This window comes from Lissotriton vulgaris, chromosome 11 (genome assembly GCF_964263255.1).
Source record: "Lissotriton vulgaris chromosome 11, aLisVul1.2, whole genome shotgun sequence".
NCBI classification, from domain to species: Eukaryota; Metazoa; Chordata; class Amphibia; order Caudata; family Salamandridae; genus Lissotriton; species Lissotriton vulgaris.
Window position 1 is genome coordinate 474,656,844 of NC_141699.1, and position 19,094 is coordinate 474,675,937.

The 19,094-nt window shown below is 41.1% G+C and overlaps 1 protein-coding gene across 5 annotated transcripts in view; it reads right to left on the bottom strand.

Moving 5' to 3' along the window:
* Nucleotides 1-19,094, bottom strand: part of LOC147679996 (zinc metalloproteinase-disintegrin-like VLAIP-B) — a 242,830-nt gene that overhangs the window by 32,469 nt on the left and 191,267 nt on the right. For all 5 annotated transcript variants that reach the window (XR_015300922.1, XM_086943536.1, XM_086943535.1 and 2 more), the window contains exons 18-20: nt 15,824-15,899; nt 11,222-11,324; nt 5,704-5,791 (exon numbers count right to left, since the gene is read on the bottom strand). Coding sequence is in view for 4 of the 5 variants with exons in the window: in XM_086943536.1 (XP_086799662.1) it covers nt 5,704-5,791; nt 11,222-11,324; nt 15,824-15,899 (267 nt within the window). In the remaining variant the exon portion in view is untranslated. The remainder of the gene's footprint in view (nt 1-5,703; nt 5,792-11,221; nt 11,325-15,823; nt 15,900-19,094) is intronic.

Genomic DNA, 19,094 nt, shown 5'->3' on the forward strand with positions numbered 1-19,094 from the left:
CAGTCCAGCCCGAACTGCCAAGCCATGTCTTCCCTGGACCAGAAACAAGCTTCCTTGTAACATTTTACAAGTGTATCTTTCAATTGGAAATAGATGGAGATTTTGAGTTAGGGATCTCCGGGTTCACAATTTAAAAATACATCTTTTGTTAAACTTAGTTTTTAAATTGATTATCTGAAAATGCCACTTTTAGAAAGTGTTGATTTCTTGCATAAGCATTCTGTGCCTCTGCCTGTCTGCTAAATACTTGTCTTGGTTAGGATGACAGTTGGGCTGTTTGTGAATTCACTCTAGACAGTCATACAAGGGGAGGTGAAGTGTGCCCTGCATATGCTGATGGCCCATCACCAGGCTGATGGGTATTCCTTATCTAGAGTGGTAGGGGGAGTCGAAATGGACACCTGAATAAGGGCCATCAAAGACTTCGCCTGCCAGTGCCTGGATTTTTCTGTGAGGATCCCAACATGCCAGGTGGTGCCAAATCCAGTTCCTGGGCCCTTGGAAGTGAAATCTGATGATCTTAAGTAGGAAATCCATCCATCAACTCCTGGCATCTTCCCAAAGTGATGCCACCCTGTAAAGCTGCCTGCAATGAAGCATGTTTCCCACTTGCTGAACCAACCATCGTCTTCACCGCAGGCCCCAGCTTGCTGTCTTAGCACATCATTAGAATCGCCATACCATGAGTCTCAAGCACTGCATCTCGGACGTCCATGTTGCCTGCACCAGACCCAGCGCCTGCCTCAGGGCTGTAGAATTGACACAGTCCCTGCTTCACCGCTGTTAAACCAACGCAGTGCATCTGGATTTTAACGCATTGTTCCTGGGTGCCAATTCTTCATTGATCCCGCACCACAGTAAGGAACAGAGGCCACGTGTCCAGAAACTAACCCATCACCTACCCTGCCAGTAAGGAACTAACTCATCAGCTCCCCTGTCAGTAAGGAACCAACACATCACCTCTCCTGCCAGTAAGGAACCAACACATCACCTTCCCTGCCAGTAAGGAACCAATGAATCAGCTCCCCTGCCAGTAAGGAACAAACACATCACTTTCCCTGCCTAGCAGTAAAGAACCAACACCTCAACTTCTGTGGAGCAGTAAGAAACCAACGCATCACCTCTTCTATGTTAGTAAGGCATTGACTCATCGTTTTACTTTTCCAGTGCCTTTCCTCCCCTATGCCTTGTATTACCTTTGATTTGTGATGCACCTATGGTACTTTGTCCTAAACACACAAATCCATTGATTTGTATGGAATAATCATGCTTAATCATTTAAAAGTGATACTTCTGAATGTTGGATTTTTGTTGTTTTAGTCTGGTTTCAGTCAGATACATATTAGCTATTTTTCTAAACTGGTGTGGACTATTTTTATAGTCTTTCACTGTGGGTGTACAAAAACTTTACATATTGCCTCCGAGATAAGCCAGAGTGCTCGTGCCAAGCTACTAAGGGGTTGAGCAGGGGTTATCCTAACTGTGTGACTCCCTTAACCCTGTTAGATTGGGGGTCTCTAGTTGGACAGGGTGCAAACCACTGCCAAATAGAGACATCATTTTCTACATTCATAATCATGTACCTTTCCACTGGTGGCTCGGAGGTTGGAGAAGCTTGTGGGCTAGCAGACGGTCTGTGGTAGACCCATGACAGCCGTGGAACCCTTTACAGAGAACACAGTCTCTCCTTCTTGCATTCTGTCCATGTGATGGCTTCCCTCTTTCCACAACGTCCCTCAAGCAAAAAGTTTTATCAAAAATTAACTTTGGGATTGAGCTCACACGACATAGTCAATTCACAACATAGCCTATCCCAATGAAAAGTTAACAATTAATTTCTATAACATGAATGTTCTCATTTTAAGAGCTATAAGAACAAGTGTGCCGTGCTCACGGCCCACTGCATGGGGCAGCCCAATCCATCCCTGGTACCTGGCCCACCTAGGAACATATAGAAAACAATTGCAGAGCCAGTGCTTATTTTTGCTGTGGTTTCATGGATGCTCCATGAAATCGCAGCTTAAATTGAAAGAAACACATTTTTTGGGCCCCTGGTGGGATCCATATGGGACACCACCACCAGGCCTAGGGGGGTCCGAGTATTTCCACCCTGTCCTCTTGTTTTTTTTTTCTTTCTATTTTTGGGGGAATCGAATGAGTTAGAGTCTCAAAATGGCTGCCAACAATTTCTGGTTGAAGTGTTGGCAGCCAATCCGATCTCAGCACGAGATCTGTTGAATTCGCTGAGGGTCCGCGCCACTAGATATACAAATGTATTTTTCCTTTAAAATCTCAAAATCGCCAAATCACAAAAAGGGCTCTTTCTGAACCAAGAGCACCCACTCAGGCAACTGTGGTGTAATTACAGCCAGCAGTTCAGTCTTTAGTCATGTCTAAAGATTCTATGGGAATTAACATCGGAAACACATTTTTCTTGACTTCCGCTTGACATCCCACCCAGAAACTTTCCATACACAACTAGATAAAGTGGTGCACTTTTTCATTTTTTTTACGTTTCATGAAGATACATCAAAGGGCGCCACAGTTATAAGCAAGTCAAAAAAATATTTTCCCATGTTAACTAGGTCCCAACTAAAACTGCCTACTGATGACTGCTGGTACGTAATTCTATATATGATGTTAAATGATAGAGGAGGGTGAATAACACATGATGATCAGTTAATTTTCCCTTTATCACTTCATTGATTGATAACGTAGGTGACTTTATGCTGCGAATAAGGTCATCTCACATGCAAAAAAAGTTTGTCTGAAAGGCAAACACTGTTCATTGTTCTCTAAAAGAAAAATGTAGAATTTAGCTAGAATAAGGGCAAATTGTAGCCGGCCAGGTCTTTTGGACGTGGATAGATACCCAGCTATGTTCAAGGATTTCTTAATGTGATTTTGTAGCACCAATGGAGGAGAGTAACAATGCAATAAACTTTGTGCATGGACCAAACCAAGGACTAACATACCAAGGGCCGTCCTTGCACACAACATGCGCTGGGCCAGAAAATACATCAACTTAAATCGGAATCTTATGGACCACATCGAAATAAACAGTTAACTAATTTACCTCTAAGCACAGGTAGAGGCCTTATTGAAAGCAGATTTGGATGGTTAGGGTTAAAATGAAGGTGCAATATGTAACTGTGTTATTTACAAAATATTTCATACTGGAATATGGCCAATTTCTAAGCGTTTCCATTAATAGTACATTAAGGCACAGGGAGATAAAGCCATTTGCCGAGGATCACAGAATGTGATAAAGTGTGGAAGGAGTATGGGATTAGAATGCAAATTTCTTGAAACCACTTCCAGATTTTACCATGAGCATCCATCCCCGTTTGGCTAATCATAGCCAAGCTTTTGGAGTTGTGACTTGAAAATGAAATGCACTTTCTCTTAAGTCCCACATATGTAAACACACGTTGCGGATTGTATATGTAATGTGTGTTATCTTATGGTACTTGTTTGGTGCGCTGTGTGGCAAAGATAGTTGTATCGGAGTTTTATCTTCAATTTGTTTAGCTTTTTTCCTCTTTGTTTTTAGGACTGTGTCAGTGCATTGATGAGCTGAATAATAACTGGTAAGATATTTCATGTTATTAACAGCGTAACAGCTCCAAGTCCCTGCATGCCTGAATCAACATTTCAACCTTCTGAGTTCAATAGTCGGAGTATGTTTGAGATGCCTGATGATTCAAGTAAAAACGGATATCTGATGAATAACTACCTAAATAGTGCGATTGAATAACACCATTCACACTGATGAGATTCTACGGAATAAAATTAGGACTGGATCTACCATTTGATGAATTTGTGTTTATTACTGAAGAAACTACACTTAAAAAATCTCTATGGAGTGACATGTGGGAACGTTTCTCCTCTTTAGGAAGATGCAATTTTCAAGTAACGTAATTACATAATTCAGGTATAGCAAGACACAACTTTTTCGCACGTGCAATACGAAGACCTTTTTTTGCTGGATTAGTATTCATTGGATTATGAGAACATAAATGCATCAATATACACTATCAGTTAGCTTTTTTCGTGTTGATCTCTGCAAAACCCATCAACCTGCAGCTAGAAGAAAAATCCCACTCCATATTCACGAGGCAACAAAATGTCCTAGAAGGATTAAAGTAATTTCTTCTCAAGTTTCACCACTTTCTCAGTTATTATGCTAATATGAAGCCTGACTAAATATTTGAATCCAATAAATTGGCGTCAGCTTTATGGAGACATAAGTGTTGCACTTGCTTGACAAATAAATAAATATTAGTGCTTATTTTTGGTTGGTTGCTCTTTTGGAACTATACCATGGTGTTAATTCTGTCTTGGTTGAATAAGAGTAATTTGCACATCAAAACATCAATTTGTTGATACTTGTGAACACATGTCTTATTACTTTTTTATTTAGGTAGTGGCCCGTCTGATCAGTAATGCTGATTTTGTCAATATTACAGAAGTGTTTCGTTTTGTTTTCTATTCTGATTTGCTCTTCTTTAAATTTCCTTTGTACACTATACATTTAGTAAAATGTGGCATTCTATGTTATTCTTCTATGACCAGTTAAGAGGGAATTGTGGAAGTGTATCATTGCATCGACACAACAAACTTCTGCAGAGAATTTGCTGATAATAGTGCGACCAGGCCACACAGTCAGCCTTACCTGAGTGACAGACAGCAGGTCTGCCAAGTATGTGGTCCAGTTGGATGGGCACACCCATCTTCTATACTAAGCTCATATCAAAATAGAATTTGTTTTATTTTCAAAAAGCTTTGATTATTGTGGCCAGGTTATGTTTCAACCTTCCTTTGTAAAGTATTTATGTGTTAAGGATTTAGGATATAAACTTTCCTGTCGTATTAATCATCAGGTTAAATGCAAATTAAGCTTGTGCGGCATAAACACTGGTTCAATTCCAGTGTTGCCTGTGTGCCTTCTGAACTTAAACCAATAAAGTACACTGAACAGCTTCCATGGTTTTGTGTGAGACAGGTTTTATTTGTCGATAAGCTTGGCAATTAAACACAAGACAATGGAAAACTCAGTTGAAACAGGACTGTTGTCTTTATAGATAGATGTTGCCTTGACTCATAAATGCAACCTAGTCTGGTAGGAGACCAAATGTTTGCCAAGCACAACTGCTTCATTTTCCTCCATGAGCTAGCTTGTTAAGCAAAGGGTCACTGTTAAAAGGAGGCATTACACTGAATAATCACGTACATTTATGAAATTAAATGTATTTCTGATTTGAGGTACACTCAATGACAGAAGCAGGAGTGGTCCGTGCAGGTAAGAACGGTGGTGCAGGGTGGGAAGGGACTCGACAAATGACGATGAGGAAAAATGTAATATTTAAAAAAAAAGAAAACCACTTACCTTGCGCTCGCAGCATCGCCGCCTCAGCAATGCAGCGTGTGCAAGGTAAGTGTTTTACAAAAAAGATTTTTCAGATGGTAACATAGCCAGTTTTGAGCTTTTTTGTAAGATAAGATGTAGAACAATTGAGCTCCATATTCACAAGTGACATTTCAAGCTTTCAAATACCATTTGCAGTCATTTTTCAGAACGCCAACATTCATTGTTCCATGTATCTGGGCAGGTTGCATCAACTATCAGTAACTAAATGCATTTATGCAATCCCTATACATACATATCGATTTAACATTGAACACCTGAAATATTCAATTTACCTCTGGTGTGTGAACAATCACGGGCTGGTTCCTAGTTTTTTGTTCAAATCCTGGGTTGTTTACGCCCGCCACAGTGTTCGGTGGACAGCTGAAAAAACATAAGAGTTTATGTTCATTCAGATGAAGTTATGTTGTACAGTTTTAAAGGCTATTAAACTCCAGTTGATTTTTAATAAAAATTGTGGTGAGCACTCAGTAACCCTTCCAAGTACTTAATCCAATAGGAAAACTAGACATCAAAGAGATGTGCAATGATGGGCTATAAAACGGTTTCATTTTATGACAGTGTTCCTTTTGCATTGTAGCCATTTCCAGCACTCTTTGAGGTGAGTATGCATTATTCCCAAAGCTAATCAACAGTCCTCCAACCAACAATAGACTTTGGTATATATCCTTCACACTCAAGGTGGATAATAGTGATCATAGTAAATGCCTGTCCCACTAGGTGCAATGGTTACCAGTGTACATTTACTGCACGATGTTGACTTCCAAACTTTGGGATTTTGGGAATAGTCCAAATATTTTCCTTTGTTCTGAGATGGGCAGACCTTGAATGCATAGTATTTGCCGCCAACCGGATTTACATGTCACAAACTGTGCAGGCAAACTCCAGTGTGGTGCAGTATTACCAAACTAGGTGGAATAGTAATTCAGGTTGAAACACGCATTTCCAATATCATTTATGTTTGTTTGGTGAGGTGTAATGAGGATCATTTCATTAGACATGTGTTTGAGGCACGTTATCTCTTCAGGGAGACAGGGAAGATTACACTTTAGGAGAGGAAACAATTGTATGCTGTCCATTATTTGCAGTGTTCTCTCGGACTATAAAAAAATGTTGAAACACTTTTCCCAACATTTTTCAAGGACTTTAATTACAATGTGGCACCCCATCACAATTAGTGTTTGAAATAAGCCTGCCTCACAGCATGAACATTGTGCAGCTTGACTTAGTCATAAGAGACAACTGCACAACCAGAGATTGGCTTTGGTGACATCTGTTAATACCACCAAAATATGCTCATGTGTACCTGTGATTTTTACCACAAACAAGAGGATAAAGTATCCTCAAAGTTATTGTGGGCAGCAAATTAGTTGGGGATACTAAAAACTTTGAAATACTCTCAGCACACTTACAAGAAAGACCTAGTACAGTATGGTTTAAATGTTGACAAACCAAAATATGTTAAAGTTCATCTTAACTTGAAGCATTTGATCTTTCATAAAAGTATTTAAGGTTTCAAGGACAATATCATTACAATAAGCATCGAAATGTTAATATTCATTGTCATAATGTTTAAACTAACTTTGAATTACCTGAAATACCAATACATGCATCTTCCCTACATCCCCGCTCTAGTCCAATAGTTTATAATTCAAACTTTATTATTATTATTATTAAATCGGTTTTGTACAGCGCACGGTTACCCTAGAGCATCCCAGCGCTTTGCCAACCGAGAATATCAGAAGTAGCAAAGACAGAAAAGGTTAGCAAAAGAGAAAAGTTTTGAGTTGTTTTCGAAAGCGCAGAAGACAAGGTTCCGCGCGTAGGCCTAGAGGGAGGGCATTCCAGATGGTGGCGACGTTAACGGAGAATCTCCTTCCTCCTGATCGAGCCTTTTTTACCCTAGGAACAACAGTCAGGTGTTGCTGGTCTGAGCGTAAAGTTCTACTGGCTTTATACAGGATCACCATCTTTTGAAGGACGGGGGGGCCTTTGCCTTGCAAGATTTTATGTGCAAGGCAAAGGGATTTGAATTTCACTCTTTCCCGTATTGGCAGCCAGTGTAACGCCCTCAGTGCTGGTTTTGCAGAACGAGACATGGGGATGATGTAAAGCATTCGTGCTGCCGCATTCTGAACTTGTTGGAGTCTGTTCAGAGGGCTCTCAGGGGCACCGAGGTAGATCGCATTACTGAAGTCTAACCTAGACATAATCAGGCCCTGGATTAAGAGCTTCCTAGACAGAAAAGGAATGAGGGGAAGTACCTTACGTACCGATCGGAGGAGACCAAAACAGACACCCGCTAATTTGAAGGCCTGGGTTCTAAGAGAAAGATCTTGTTCCAACCAAATGCCCAGGCTCTTGATCTCAGCCTTTGGTTCAGGAAGAGGACCTAGGCAACTGGGCCAGGCCAAGCAGGGGAGAGAGGGGTTTTTTGGTCCCATCAGCATAATCTCCATTTTGGACCCATTCAGTTTAAGTGCTGAGTCCCCCATCCAGGCATGGACCTTTGAGAGGCAGGCGTGAAGTATCTGGGAGTTTTCTATGGATTGGGAGAGGGGGAACACCAGTTGGGTGTCGTCGGCATAGCTCACGATCTTGATGTTGAATGGAGCCACCACTTCCTCCAAGGGAGCCATATACACGTTAAATAGTGTAGGGCTCAGGGAGGAGCCCTGAGGCACGCCACAGTGGAGGGGAGTGGATGCAGATCGTGCGCCCCCTTCCCAAACCTGGAAAGATCTTTTGCTGAGGAATTACCTAAGCCAATTCAGCGCTGTCCCCCTCACTCCGACATCCGACAGTCTCTGGAGCAACACTCGGTGGTTAACAGTGTTGAACGCTGCACTCAGGTCCAGGAGGATCACTGCCACTGATCCCCCCCCCGAATCCAAAATGCAGCGTGCCTCCTCCATGACTGCCAGCAAGGCGGTGTCAGTGCCTTGACCCGGGTGAAAACCTGTTTGGGAACTTCTTAACACACCATTGGACTCAACGAAATTAGATAACTGAGAGTTAAATAATTTTTCCGCGATTTTACTCAGTCCTGGGAGGAGCGAGATAGGCCTGTAATTGGCCATATCTAGGGGGTGTAGGGATGGTTTTTTTAAGAGGGCTTTCACTTTTGCGCTCTTCCAATTAGGTGGAACCATACCCGTACCTAATGAGGCGTTGATAACTTCGGTGATGGGCTCCACAATGGAAGGGGCAACCTGTTTAACCGCATCGCTGCGGCGGCTTTTCCCGCTGTGCGCGGCAAATTCGAAAATACCGCGTTACCTGACGAGCTGGCCTTGTCATCCGCGCAGGACAGGTAAGCGCGATGACGAGCCCAGCTCGTCAATAGCCTCGAAGGGGTTAAGGATCCTCATGGGGGCCACATCCCGGGGGGAGCCACTCTTGATTGAGCATAGGACTTTAAGGACTTCATCCTTAGTGACTGGCCCAAAGGATTCCAAGGTTATCTGAGGACGACCTTCCTCCTCCAATAACTCAGGTCCTATCTTGGGCTGAGGTAAAGAAATAAGAATTTTTTCAATTTTTGAGTGGAAGTATTCTGCCAGATTGTTGCATTTAACTTCCAAATTCTCAGTGGGGGCAGAAGGGGTAGGAACCTTCAAAAGTTCTTTGACCACCAAGAAAGTTTCTCTTGAGGAGTTGGAGGCATTACTAATTTTTTCCTCGAAAAACTGAGTTTTAGCCAGCTGGATGGAGATCTTGTAGCTCCTCATTGCCGTTCGGTATTCCATCTTACTAGCTACCTCCCAGTTTTTTCTCCAGGCACGCTCTAATTTTTTGCATGCCCTCCGCATAACCCTCAGCTCAGGTGTGCACCAAGGAGCGGTGTGTAGTCTTTTCTCCTTTATTCCTGTCGATCTTATAGGGAGGACGGCGTCTAAGGTGTTCGACATCCACCTACAAAAGTCTGCTTCGGCTACGACAGGGTCCTGTGACAGTAGTGGTCGTGAGGCTTCCAGGCTACAAGTGGAATTTTCCACTGATAGCCTGGCCCATGGTCTGTCAGGAGCACCAACAGTAGAGGGGGGGATGCTCTCAGACTTAGTTTCCCAGGTGAAAGGGATCAGGAAGTGATCCGTCCATGGCAGAGGAATAGGAGGGGAAGCTTTCATGATGGAAATATTAGCAAAGATGGGGTCTAACAAACGGCCTTTGTTATGAGTAGGCTCCAGGTTTATAAGGTCCATCCCATAGGTTTTAAGGTCGTGTAAGAGGGCAATCGCCAACCGCTCTTCCTCGTCATCAAAGTGGAGATTGAGGACTCCCAGGGCAATGAAATTTGATTTGTGGCAGAGGCAGCACAAACCATTACCGTTTCCATAAGTGAACTGGTGAAGTTTGCATTATTTCCTGGGGGGCAATAAACTAACAGCCCTGACATGGCAACAGTAGGTGAGATTTGGAAGGAGAACTTACAGCTCTCGCAATCTTCCACCTCACCTTTCTGAATTCTGCAGGTAAGTGAGTTCTTATACAGAATGGCGACGCCTCCTCCTCGACCCAACGGTCGATCCTGTGAGAGAATAAGAAAGCCAGGGGGAAGGGCGTTAACCATATCTGCTTCTGAACCCTGCGTCAGCCATGTTTCTGTTAGAAACAGGATGTCTAACTCCTGTTCCAGAATGAGGAGATTAACCTCAAGCGAGTGCCTGGGGAGAGATCTGCAATTCAAGAGACTGAGACGTAGTGTATGTTTTCCCACTACTTGATTAGGGGGGGGTGACATAGAGCACAATAAGTAAAAGGTAAAGGGTCTGTCTTACACAGGGTACAATATGAAGGTGGCAGGGAACGCAAACGAAGTAGTGCATCTCTAGAATAAGTGCGAGGGGTACCTTATAAAATCGGCAGAGTGGCTGGCCCTAGGCTCGTCTGGACAAAGTGCATTCTCAATAAGTATATAAAAAACAATAGAGTAAAGGGGGGCCTAAGGGAGTTTAAAGACCACACGGAGACACATTCCCTAAATAAACATGTGAAACACTAAAGTGTCAAAGGGTCTAAATTAGAAATCTATGTGTAACACATTAAACTGGTACTGTCTGTAACAACCCACTTCAAAGAAAAAACATAGAAAAGTGTCCTGTGATCCCTATAAGACCTATCAGGGTACCCATCAGTCACCACTCGGACCCGCCCTTCATCATTTGGGATTCCTGTAAACCATCTACTTGGACCACTGCCGGTAAATGTAGAAGGTCAGATCTCATAACCTCCTAAAAACCGCTGGGGGTCGCGTAACTAGTTAGCATGGAGGAGTCTCGTTCGTTATCGGAATTAGTTACGCGACCCCCAGCGGTTTTAGGAGGTTAAGAGATCGGGCCTTCTACACTTACCGGTAGTGGTCTAAGTAGACGGTTTACAGGAATCCCAAATGATGAAGGGCGGGTCCGAGTGGTGACTGATGGGTACCCTGATAGGTCTTATAGGGATCACAGGACACTTTTCTATGTTTTTTCTTTGAAGTGGGTTGTTACAGACAGTACCAGTTTAATGTGTTACACATAGATTTCTAATTTAGACCCTTTGACACTTTAGTGTTCCACATTCTCAATAAGTGACAGGAAAGAAATGGACAGAGGCCTGTGCAAAGAGCACTAAAGAACATGACCAACATGAGACAACATTCTAAATGGGTCTTGGGGAAACACAACAATGATTAATGTAGAATGAACATGCACAAGAGAGTAAAGACATCTTCATTGTGTGTCAACCGTCATCATGTCTAATTTGTGTCTCTTTCTAATGTGTGTAACAAGGACAGTCAGGTTTTACCTCTGTAACTTGCTCTTGAAAGTTCCACGGTACCACAAAAGCACAAGAATGATGATAATGGTGACAGCAAGGATGATAACAACGACAATGATGATGATGATGTCTGTAAGTGTTGAAAAACAGTTTTTTAGGCTATGAAGTTATTCATGGTTCCATGACATGAATATGAGCATGTAAATTGCCTTCTATGACAGGTTACGCTACAGTTTTACATGTAAGCTTGCACTCCTTGCACAAAGGACAGTATTTAATTTCCTTATCACAGGAGACTTGTCACATTTCTAGTTACCTGTAATAAAGAAAAGTCACAGCTGCTCAACTATAATAACATACTACAGTTGAGTTCTGATGTCACAATGTCTGCTGACGGAGCCATCAAGCGAGGGGAAAGACAGGACATGGAGCATAATAGAAACTGTAGCTTAAACAACGAAAATGTAACTTTCTTTTCCTTCTTCTGTCTCTTTTATAGGTGAAGAGTGGCCATCAAAAAGTAGATATTTATGGAAATGTGTATTGTTCACACTTTAAGTAATAATAGGATAAAATCTCTCAGCATTTTTCTAATCATTCCGAGCTACAACATTTCTCCAAAATCTGACTTCTGTTGGTCATTTGAATGTATTTTTCCAACAAATATCTAACTGCTTTTTGGGGATTTAACTTTCACTACATATTCTACTTTTATACTTTGTCTACAAACATCCTATCTCTTTCATATGAAAGAGCAGCACATCAAGGATTTTAATGGTTTGTAGGAAGGGTGCTGGTGTAACCATGTATTAAAATGAATAAAGTACCTCCTATCTTACATTTTCAAGATATTGCCAGTCACCTTTGGTTTCCATGACCTTAAAAAAGGAACATGGCTGTAGAAAATGGCCCTTTCTGCAAGGTCACGCCAAAGGTTTTGCATTCCTCCTCCCCTTTTCGCTGAATCTGTTTATGTTGGCTCTAAGACTCTGGGGACATTACCACAGCTAAAGAATGCTAAAGTACATATACTCTGTACTCAAAACATGCTAATCTTGCCTTATGCACAATTTGCATATTTAATTTACTTATTATAAGTCCCTAGCAAAGTGTACTATATGTGCCCAGGACCTGTAAATTAAATGCTACTAGTGGGCCTGCAGCACTGATTGAGCCACCTACTCAGTAGCCCCTTAACATTACTCAGGCTTGCCTCTACAGAGCCTGTGTGTCCAGTTTAAACTGCCATTTAGACTGGGCAGGTTACCCTACTTGCCAGGCCCAAATCTTCCCTTTTATTACATACCAGTCACCCCTAAGGTAGGCCTTAGGCAGGGTGCAGTATATTTAAAAGGTTAAATTAGTTTTTCACTTCTGCAATTTTTCTCTCTCCTATGGGTTAGCATTGAGATTGCCTAGACCTTTTTTTAAGTGTAATATCCAATTAAGAAAAGTTAGAGATGCGGAGGTTGGTGTCTCTGGATTCACAATTTAAAATCAGAACTTATGGTGTAGTCAAATTTTAAATCGTAAGTCTGTAAAAACCACTTTTAGAAAGTTGGCATTTTTTTTACTTTAAATACTCTGTGACTCTGCTGGTATCTGAATACAATACAAAGAACAAAACTTCAAAGGCGGACTAAGGGTTCTGCACCTCACACCAGTTTCCCTAATTCAAAAGTCCTGCGCACTAACACCCCGGTACCAACCGTTACGTGATGCCTCTGTGTCTCAGATCCTGAAAATGCAGCTATAAGTGTGTGTAGTCCAGGCATAGAAGTCCAAGATACTCTTGTAGTTTGAAAAGTCTTTATTTCCGATTAATTTTTCTCAAATGTTAATGACACATTAGGCTCAGCCAATGCGTTTCGTTCTCTCACCGAGAACTTCATCAGGGCTTAAGTCAAGCGAAGCAAAAGTACCACAACAACAAGTCGATGTGGTCCAGTGTGAGTGCTCCAGTATAGTACACTAAACACACAGGGGAATTCCCAGGGCTAGGTAATGCCAGAAAATGAAGATCAGAGAAAACAGTCCAAGCGAAACAGTCCGTGCTTTACTCTTGGACTGTTTTTGTGTCTAATGTGTCATTAACATTTGGGAAATATTAATTGAAAACAAAGACTTTTCAAACTACAAGAGTATCTTGGACTTCTTTGCCTGGCACACACCCACTTGTAGCCGTCTCTGATTACACGTCTGGGTTGGGTGGCAGCTGGGATTTGTGCATTCCCTCTAGGCAGTCACACAAAGAGAGCTGGGTGTGACATTTGCATTCTGATGACCCATCACCAGGCTGATGGGCCTTCCTGAGGTTGATTGGGAGGGAGGAGCTGAGACTTGCATCTGAAAAGGGCTGTACCTGTCCCCACAAAAAGAGCTGCATACCCTGCCTGTAGGGAGTCTAGAGATAAGGAAGGAAAGAGAGGGACCTATCTGATCTTCAAAGGCCTCTTTGAAGTCCCTTTCACTTCAAAGGCAGATTTGGGTAGAATTATTGGACCCCTGTCACCACCAAATCAAAACTTTGCTGGAACCAAGGACATTTTGCTTGAAAAAAAGAGCTGCTGTGCTTTAGGAGGGACTTCCACTTTGCTACTTGCATTACTGGTTTGGCCTGCTGTCTGCTGATAGCTGTGCTGTAGGAGGGACTGCCACTTTGCTACCTGTTCTGCGGCCTGCTGCTCCTTGACTGGGAGTGACAGGGACTGGACCAGATCTCTACATACTCAAACTCAGATTTCTTCATGGACTTGTTGGTTTGCCTCTTGTTCTTTGAAGTATAAGGAGCACAAAAGACTTCTTGCAACTCTGCTGGTGCTTCTGTACTCTACCACCGATGAGTCCAACCTTTGTCTGAGGTGCCCTCTCCAGTCCTGGGCCTCAGAAATGAGTTATGCAGCTGTTTCTGTAAAAATCGATGCTGTGACCCCTTTGCATCAATCATAACTGAACCAGTGCCCTCCGACACAGGTCTTGACTGAGTGTTGACAATGCTGATTCTAAGACGCCACTGCAAGGCCCGGCTACAAAGAAGTGCTGACCCTTCTACACTGACTGTAAGGCACAACTTCAACATATGGACCCAACTGTGCGAATTGGGACAGACCCAGGGAGTACTCGATGCGGATGCTTTCTCCATACAAGGCACTTTTTCAGCGAGCCCTGCGTGGGTCCTGTAGCTGGCCTGTAATGCATCGCAATCAGCCTTAACTTTAGCTTTACCCTGGTCTAGCGGGTCCTCAAATACTTTTTTAGCGCTATTGACTTCTAAATTCTGTTTTTTGATTTACTCTTTAAAAATTCATACCACGACTTGTACTGAATTGAGTTTTGTCATTTTGCACTTGTTTTACTCAGATAAATATTCTCTATTGTTCTATACTGTGTGAAGTCTTTGAGGCGTTTTTATTGTGATTCTGTAACTTAAGTGCTGAACAAATACTTTACACATTGCATCCTAATTTAAGCCGGACTGCTCTCTGTCAAGCTACTAGAGGGGGAGGACAGATGAATTTAGGGTGTGTATCTGACTAACCCAGACTAGGATTGCGGCTTCTTCTTGGACAGGGTGTAAACTCTGCCAACCAGAACCATTGATTTCTAACACTAGTGATCAGCGGTGAGGTTGAGACTTGTGTGTGCAGTATAGTAATTTAGTGTACACTAGTATCCACATACAAACCAATTCAAATCAACTGTCTATGATCTCTGTTGGCATTTTTTCCAACTCTTTCCAGTTGGCGTTTTTTACTTTTCAATTCTCCCAGAGTGGCTTCAGCTTGGACAGGATGTATACTTTACCAATCAGAAAGTTCAATTTCTAACAATTGCTTTCAGCTTTGTTCTGCTATATGTTCAAAAAATTCATTGGAGACTTGCACTATACTTATAATGTGCAACAGTAGGTACTAAATCCATTATTTTATTGTAATCCTTTCATTTATTTTGCTCTTAGTTTTTGTAAATGTTGTACTATGTTAGTCCATATTGTTTTTAAAAGCACTAGCACCATTTTTCTTGACAACTTGAATACACTTTTTCTTATTCTATTGGTAACCCATCTAACAAGATATATATATATATATATATATATATATATTTGAAAAGTAATGCTCTAAGATTAAAAAAAGATCTTAAAACGTCACTCTTTACTTTCCAGGATCAAAGCAAGTACTGTTTGTTTCCATTTGTTTCACAACTAAACCTACTGGAATCGGGGAGCAGATAAAATTGGCAGATGCTGGAACCATTCCTCATCACTGAGAAAAGTGTTTTCCAAAAGATATTGGCGATTGTATATTTTTTAACGAAAATAAATTACATAATGCTTTTTTGTAATCAACTACAGTTTTCGTACTGTGAAACAGGGGTAATAGTCTTGGTTTTGAAAAAATTAAATACTAGTAACTTTATTTAGTTTTCGTATTGTCATTTTTTAAATTTGGATTAGGGAGACATAATGACAATCTAGTAAATGAATTTAAATGTAGCTGTAAAAAGCACAATTTGTATAAAAACCCCATTACAAAACAATGTTCTATTGGAGTCAAAACAATACGGGACAGGAACAACAAAGATGTGCAGGGTTTCGAATAAACCGGACATAGTGAGTTGGTCTTTACTTACTTGTTCCGGATGTGGTGTCACAGTTGGGTGGGGCCCAGCCTTCCTCACACTGACAAAGCAGTTCATGGTCACATACCTAAAGAAAGAACATTGCATGTTAGTTTTGCATCATTTCACAAATCCAGAACTTGCTTTCTTCGTTTCTACCTAGCCCAGTGTTGTCATCAGCCTACAATCCAGTCAGTCTTGGCTTTTCAGCTAATTGTACTTTAATGCTGAAACTCGTGGTTTCCATTTTTCATTATAAATATGGCCATACAAAGTGTTGATAAACTCTTATACCCCTTTGAGTTGTATGAACTTTTTTAGATTTGCATAATTCCAGATTATTGACCTTGAAGTAGCTTGCAGTGTCTTTCTTTAACTTCCTGTACGTGAACACGCTTGTTTTCCTCTTCATTGCTATAAAATATCCCCCAAATAATAACAAGAACTTTTTTTCCACACTCTCTCATCTATTATTCTCAAAATATGTGTCCGGGAGCTTGACGAACAGCACTTTATACACATGTACATATTTAGCATTACTCTTCTGGTTTAGTGACCCGGCTCGCGGGGTAGAGGTAGGACAAATTTCACTTGTGTACCGTGTGGTGGAAATTCACTGTTACCATTATTTCCTAAGAAAGTGTGACCCTCTGTCCATTGCAATATATTCCTTAGAGGAAGATGATGCAAAGACATCCCAGAACTTTCGGAAATTTGCTAAAGACGAGGTGCAGACTCTTGATCAGACCAATTATATCAAAGGCCTGTCCACAGTGAAATAACTTTATATCACATTTGTTTTTGTTTAGTTTTCAGAGTTTTCTATAGAGCGAACAAGACCTGAAGGCATCATAGCGCTTTACATGTGCACCAGATACGATACAGACGGACACCACCACATGGTCAATGATTTTCTGCATTGAATTGTTATTGCATGAGAAAAGCGAGCAAGGGCCTTAAACAGATTATCTTGATATAATGTAGCTCTGCAAGTTATATTGTGGGTTAATTTGCTGAAACAACTGCAGTTTCATTCCTTTCGCTCATCAAGATCATCCATAATTAAGAATATGTCTTCAGCTGTATTCTGTAAACTTCGTCGTTTGTTAACAGTTGATTGCACAACTTAAATCTCTTTTTCAGTTTTTCAGAGCAGCAAAAAAGCCCCAGAAGCCCAAATAGGTGTATTTGCTTTTTTTAATCATTTTTTTTTTTTAAATAATTCGCCTAACGGTACAATACATTCATGGTATTCCTACAATATGGTGTAGTATTTTACCTAAACGCATTTATTTTGCAAGTATTACAGTCCAAACAGAAATGTTGTATGGAAAAAACATTTTCTGCCCATATTTCAAAGAGGAAGTGACGTAGCAAGCTTTTGAGATGGCTATAGGAAGGTGGCATGCAAACGTAAACACTGAAGAGGATCATCTTGCTACATACCTCCAGCCAGGGCAAAGGGAATTATGTGCCAATGGCAGAACAAATTATGTAAGAGCGTTGACTAAATTATGCAGTAAGAAAATGCTAATTGTGTGGAATAATTCAGCGCAATATGAGAGAATACGAACAGACTATTTTGTCATTCTAAAATTTGCTAACACTGAGGGAAAAGCTTTTGCCGCATTAGTAACACTTTATAACCTGAATGGCGCAATCGGCAAATTAAATGTGACAAATTAACCTCGCAAACGGGGGTACAACTGCGTGGCACCACGTGTGGCACTTTTTTTCTGTAACTTTTGATTTATTTGAACAAAAATATTTTGGTAACATATACTAAATTATGCCACAGATGGTGGATTATGTGACAAGTGCAACAAAATAATTAAATGGAAAACGTCATGGATGCACGACAGTTTCATTACCCTGGACCTATCTATAGCTAGTAAGGCACAGGGGCTTAAAATACACATCACTACCCACACTGGAATGGCTGTTGAATCTTTGAAAGGTTTCGTTCATATGAAGGGGCACAATAGACCCCCATTGATTTCCAAAGGAAAAGTACAAGTCTAGGTGTTTGCAGGAAAGTGAGTTCAATAATTTCCAAAAGTAGGTCCTCCTTTGTACCAGTGCATTGCAGAGGAAGCAGAAAAGCTGCAATACAAAGCAACAAATCCCAAGCACTTGAGATAAAGTAGGCAGCACCCTCATCGGCTATGTTGGAACAACATTTCCTTAGAGTACTGTTTTTGTCCCATCTCTGGAAGATGTTTAGCAACTGAAATAGGATCACATAGGAGCATAACAGATATATCGGACCCTTTAGAAGCGTAACTCAATTTGCAGCACTAGCAATGTGTGGGGCCACCTACCCAGAGTATATAAAAATATTACATTGGTACTCAATGCTTATTGTAAACAATTATATTTCTGCTCATTGTAAGTCACTAAGAACTCCTACAAATCGAATACATACAATGAGCACACAAATAAAACACATATGGAGATAGATAAAATGCCAGAAAGTGATTGCGACCTGTCTAGGATGTACTAAATTAAGGATTTTTAAAAAAAGAATTGGGTAACCTTCTTGAGTCTCCTGAATAGGGCTTCTCAGCCAAGTATCATGGAGTTAACGGAAATAACTAAAAGAAACCGACTTTTAGGACCCCCTTCTTAAACTTCAGGGGGTTGACATACTTCATTTACAGGCATTTGTGAAGTAAATTTTAGCTAATTTCACAGATGGTGCACAAGAGTTTGTAAAATTAGTTAATGAGAAATAGTTTAACTAAGCTATCAGAATTACACCAATTACTTTTTATAAAATATTGCAAAGATTAGAAGAAGAAATTGTGAATGCATTCGAAGGGTTGATGAGTTAATGATATGGTTTGAAGATGCTGAGTGAGTGGAAGGGGTTTTGTGATGAGGAGAGTGAAGGGTACATCTTGAAACAACAGTGAAGGATGCCTGGAGGGAAGAATGAACTGTCATAAGGCTTAGAAAGGTGCAGGCAAGATTAGAGGTGTGAAAAGGGCTGTGGATCTATCGATAAGGGCGTTTGTAGAGATATCTGGAAAAATGTCCATGTAACGTAATTCCCTGAGGATATCCTAAAGGTTCTTACAAATGAAGGGAAAGAACAACTAATTGTAAGAATGAGCAGCTGCAAATCCAAGTAGATATATGAGCCCTCTCAGACAAGCTGCTATGCAGGCACAGCCCAGCTGCAAACTCCACAAGATACAGTGGACAGACACAGAACATCAGACATCAATGAAACACATATTCATAGGACGACAGAACTTCCATTACAATGTTAGTTAATCTT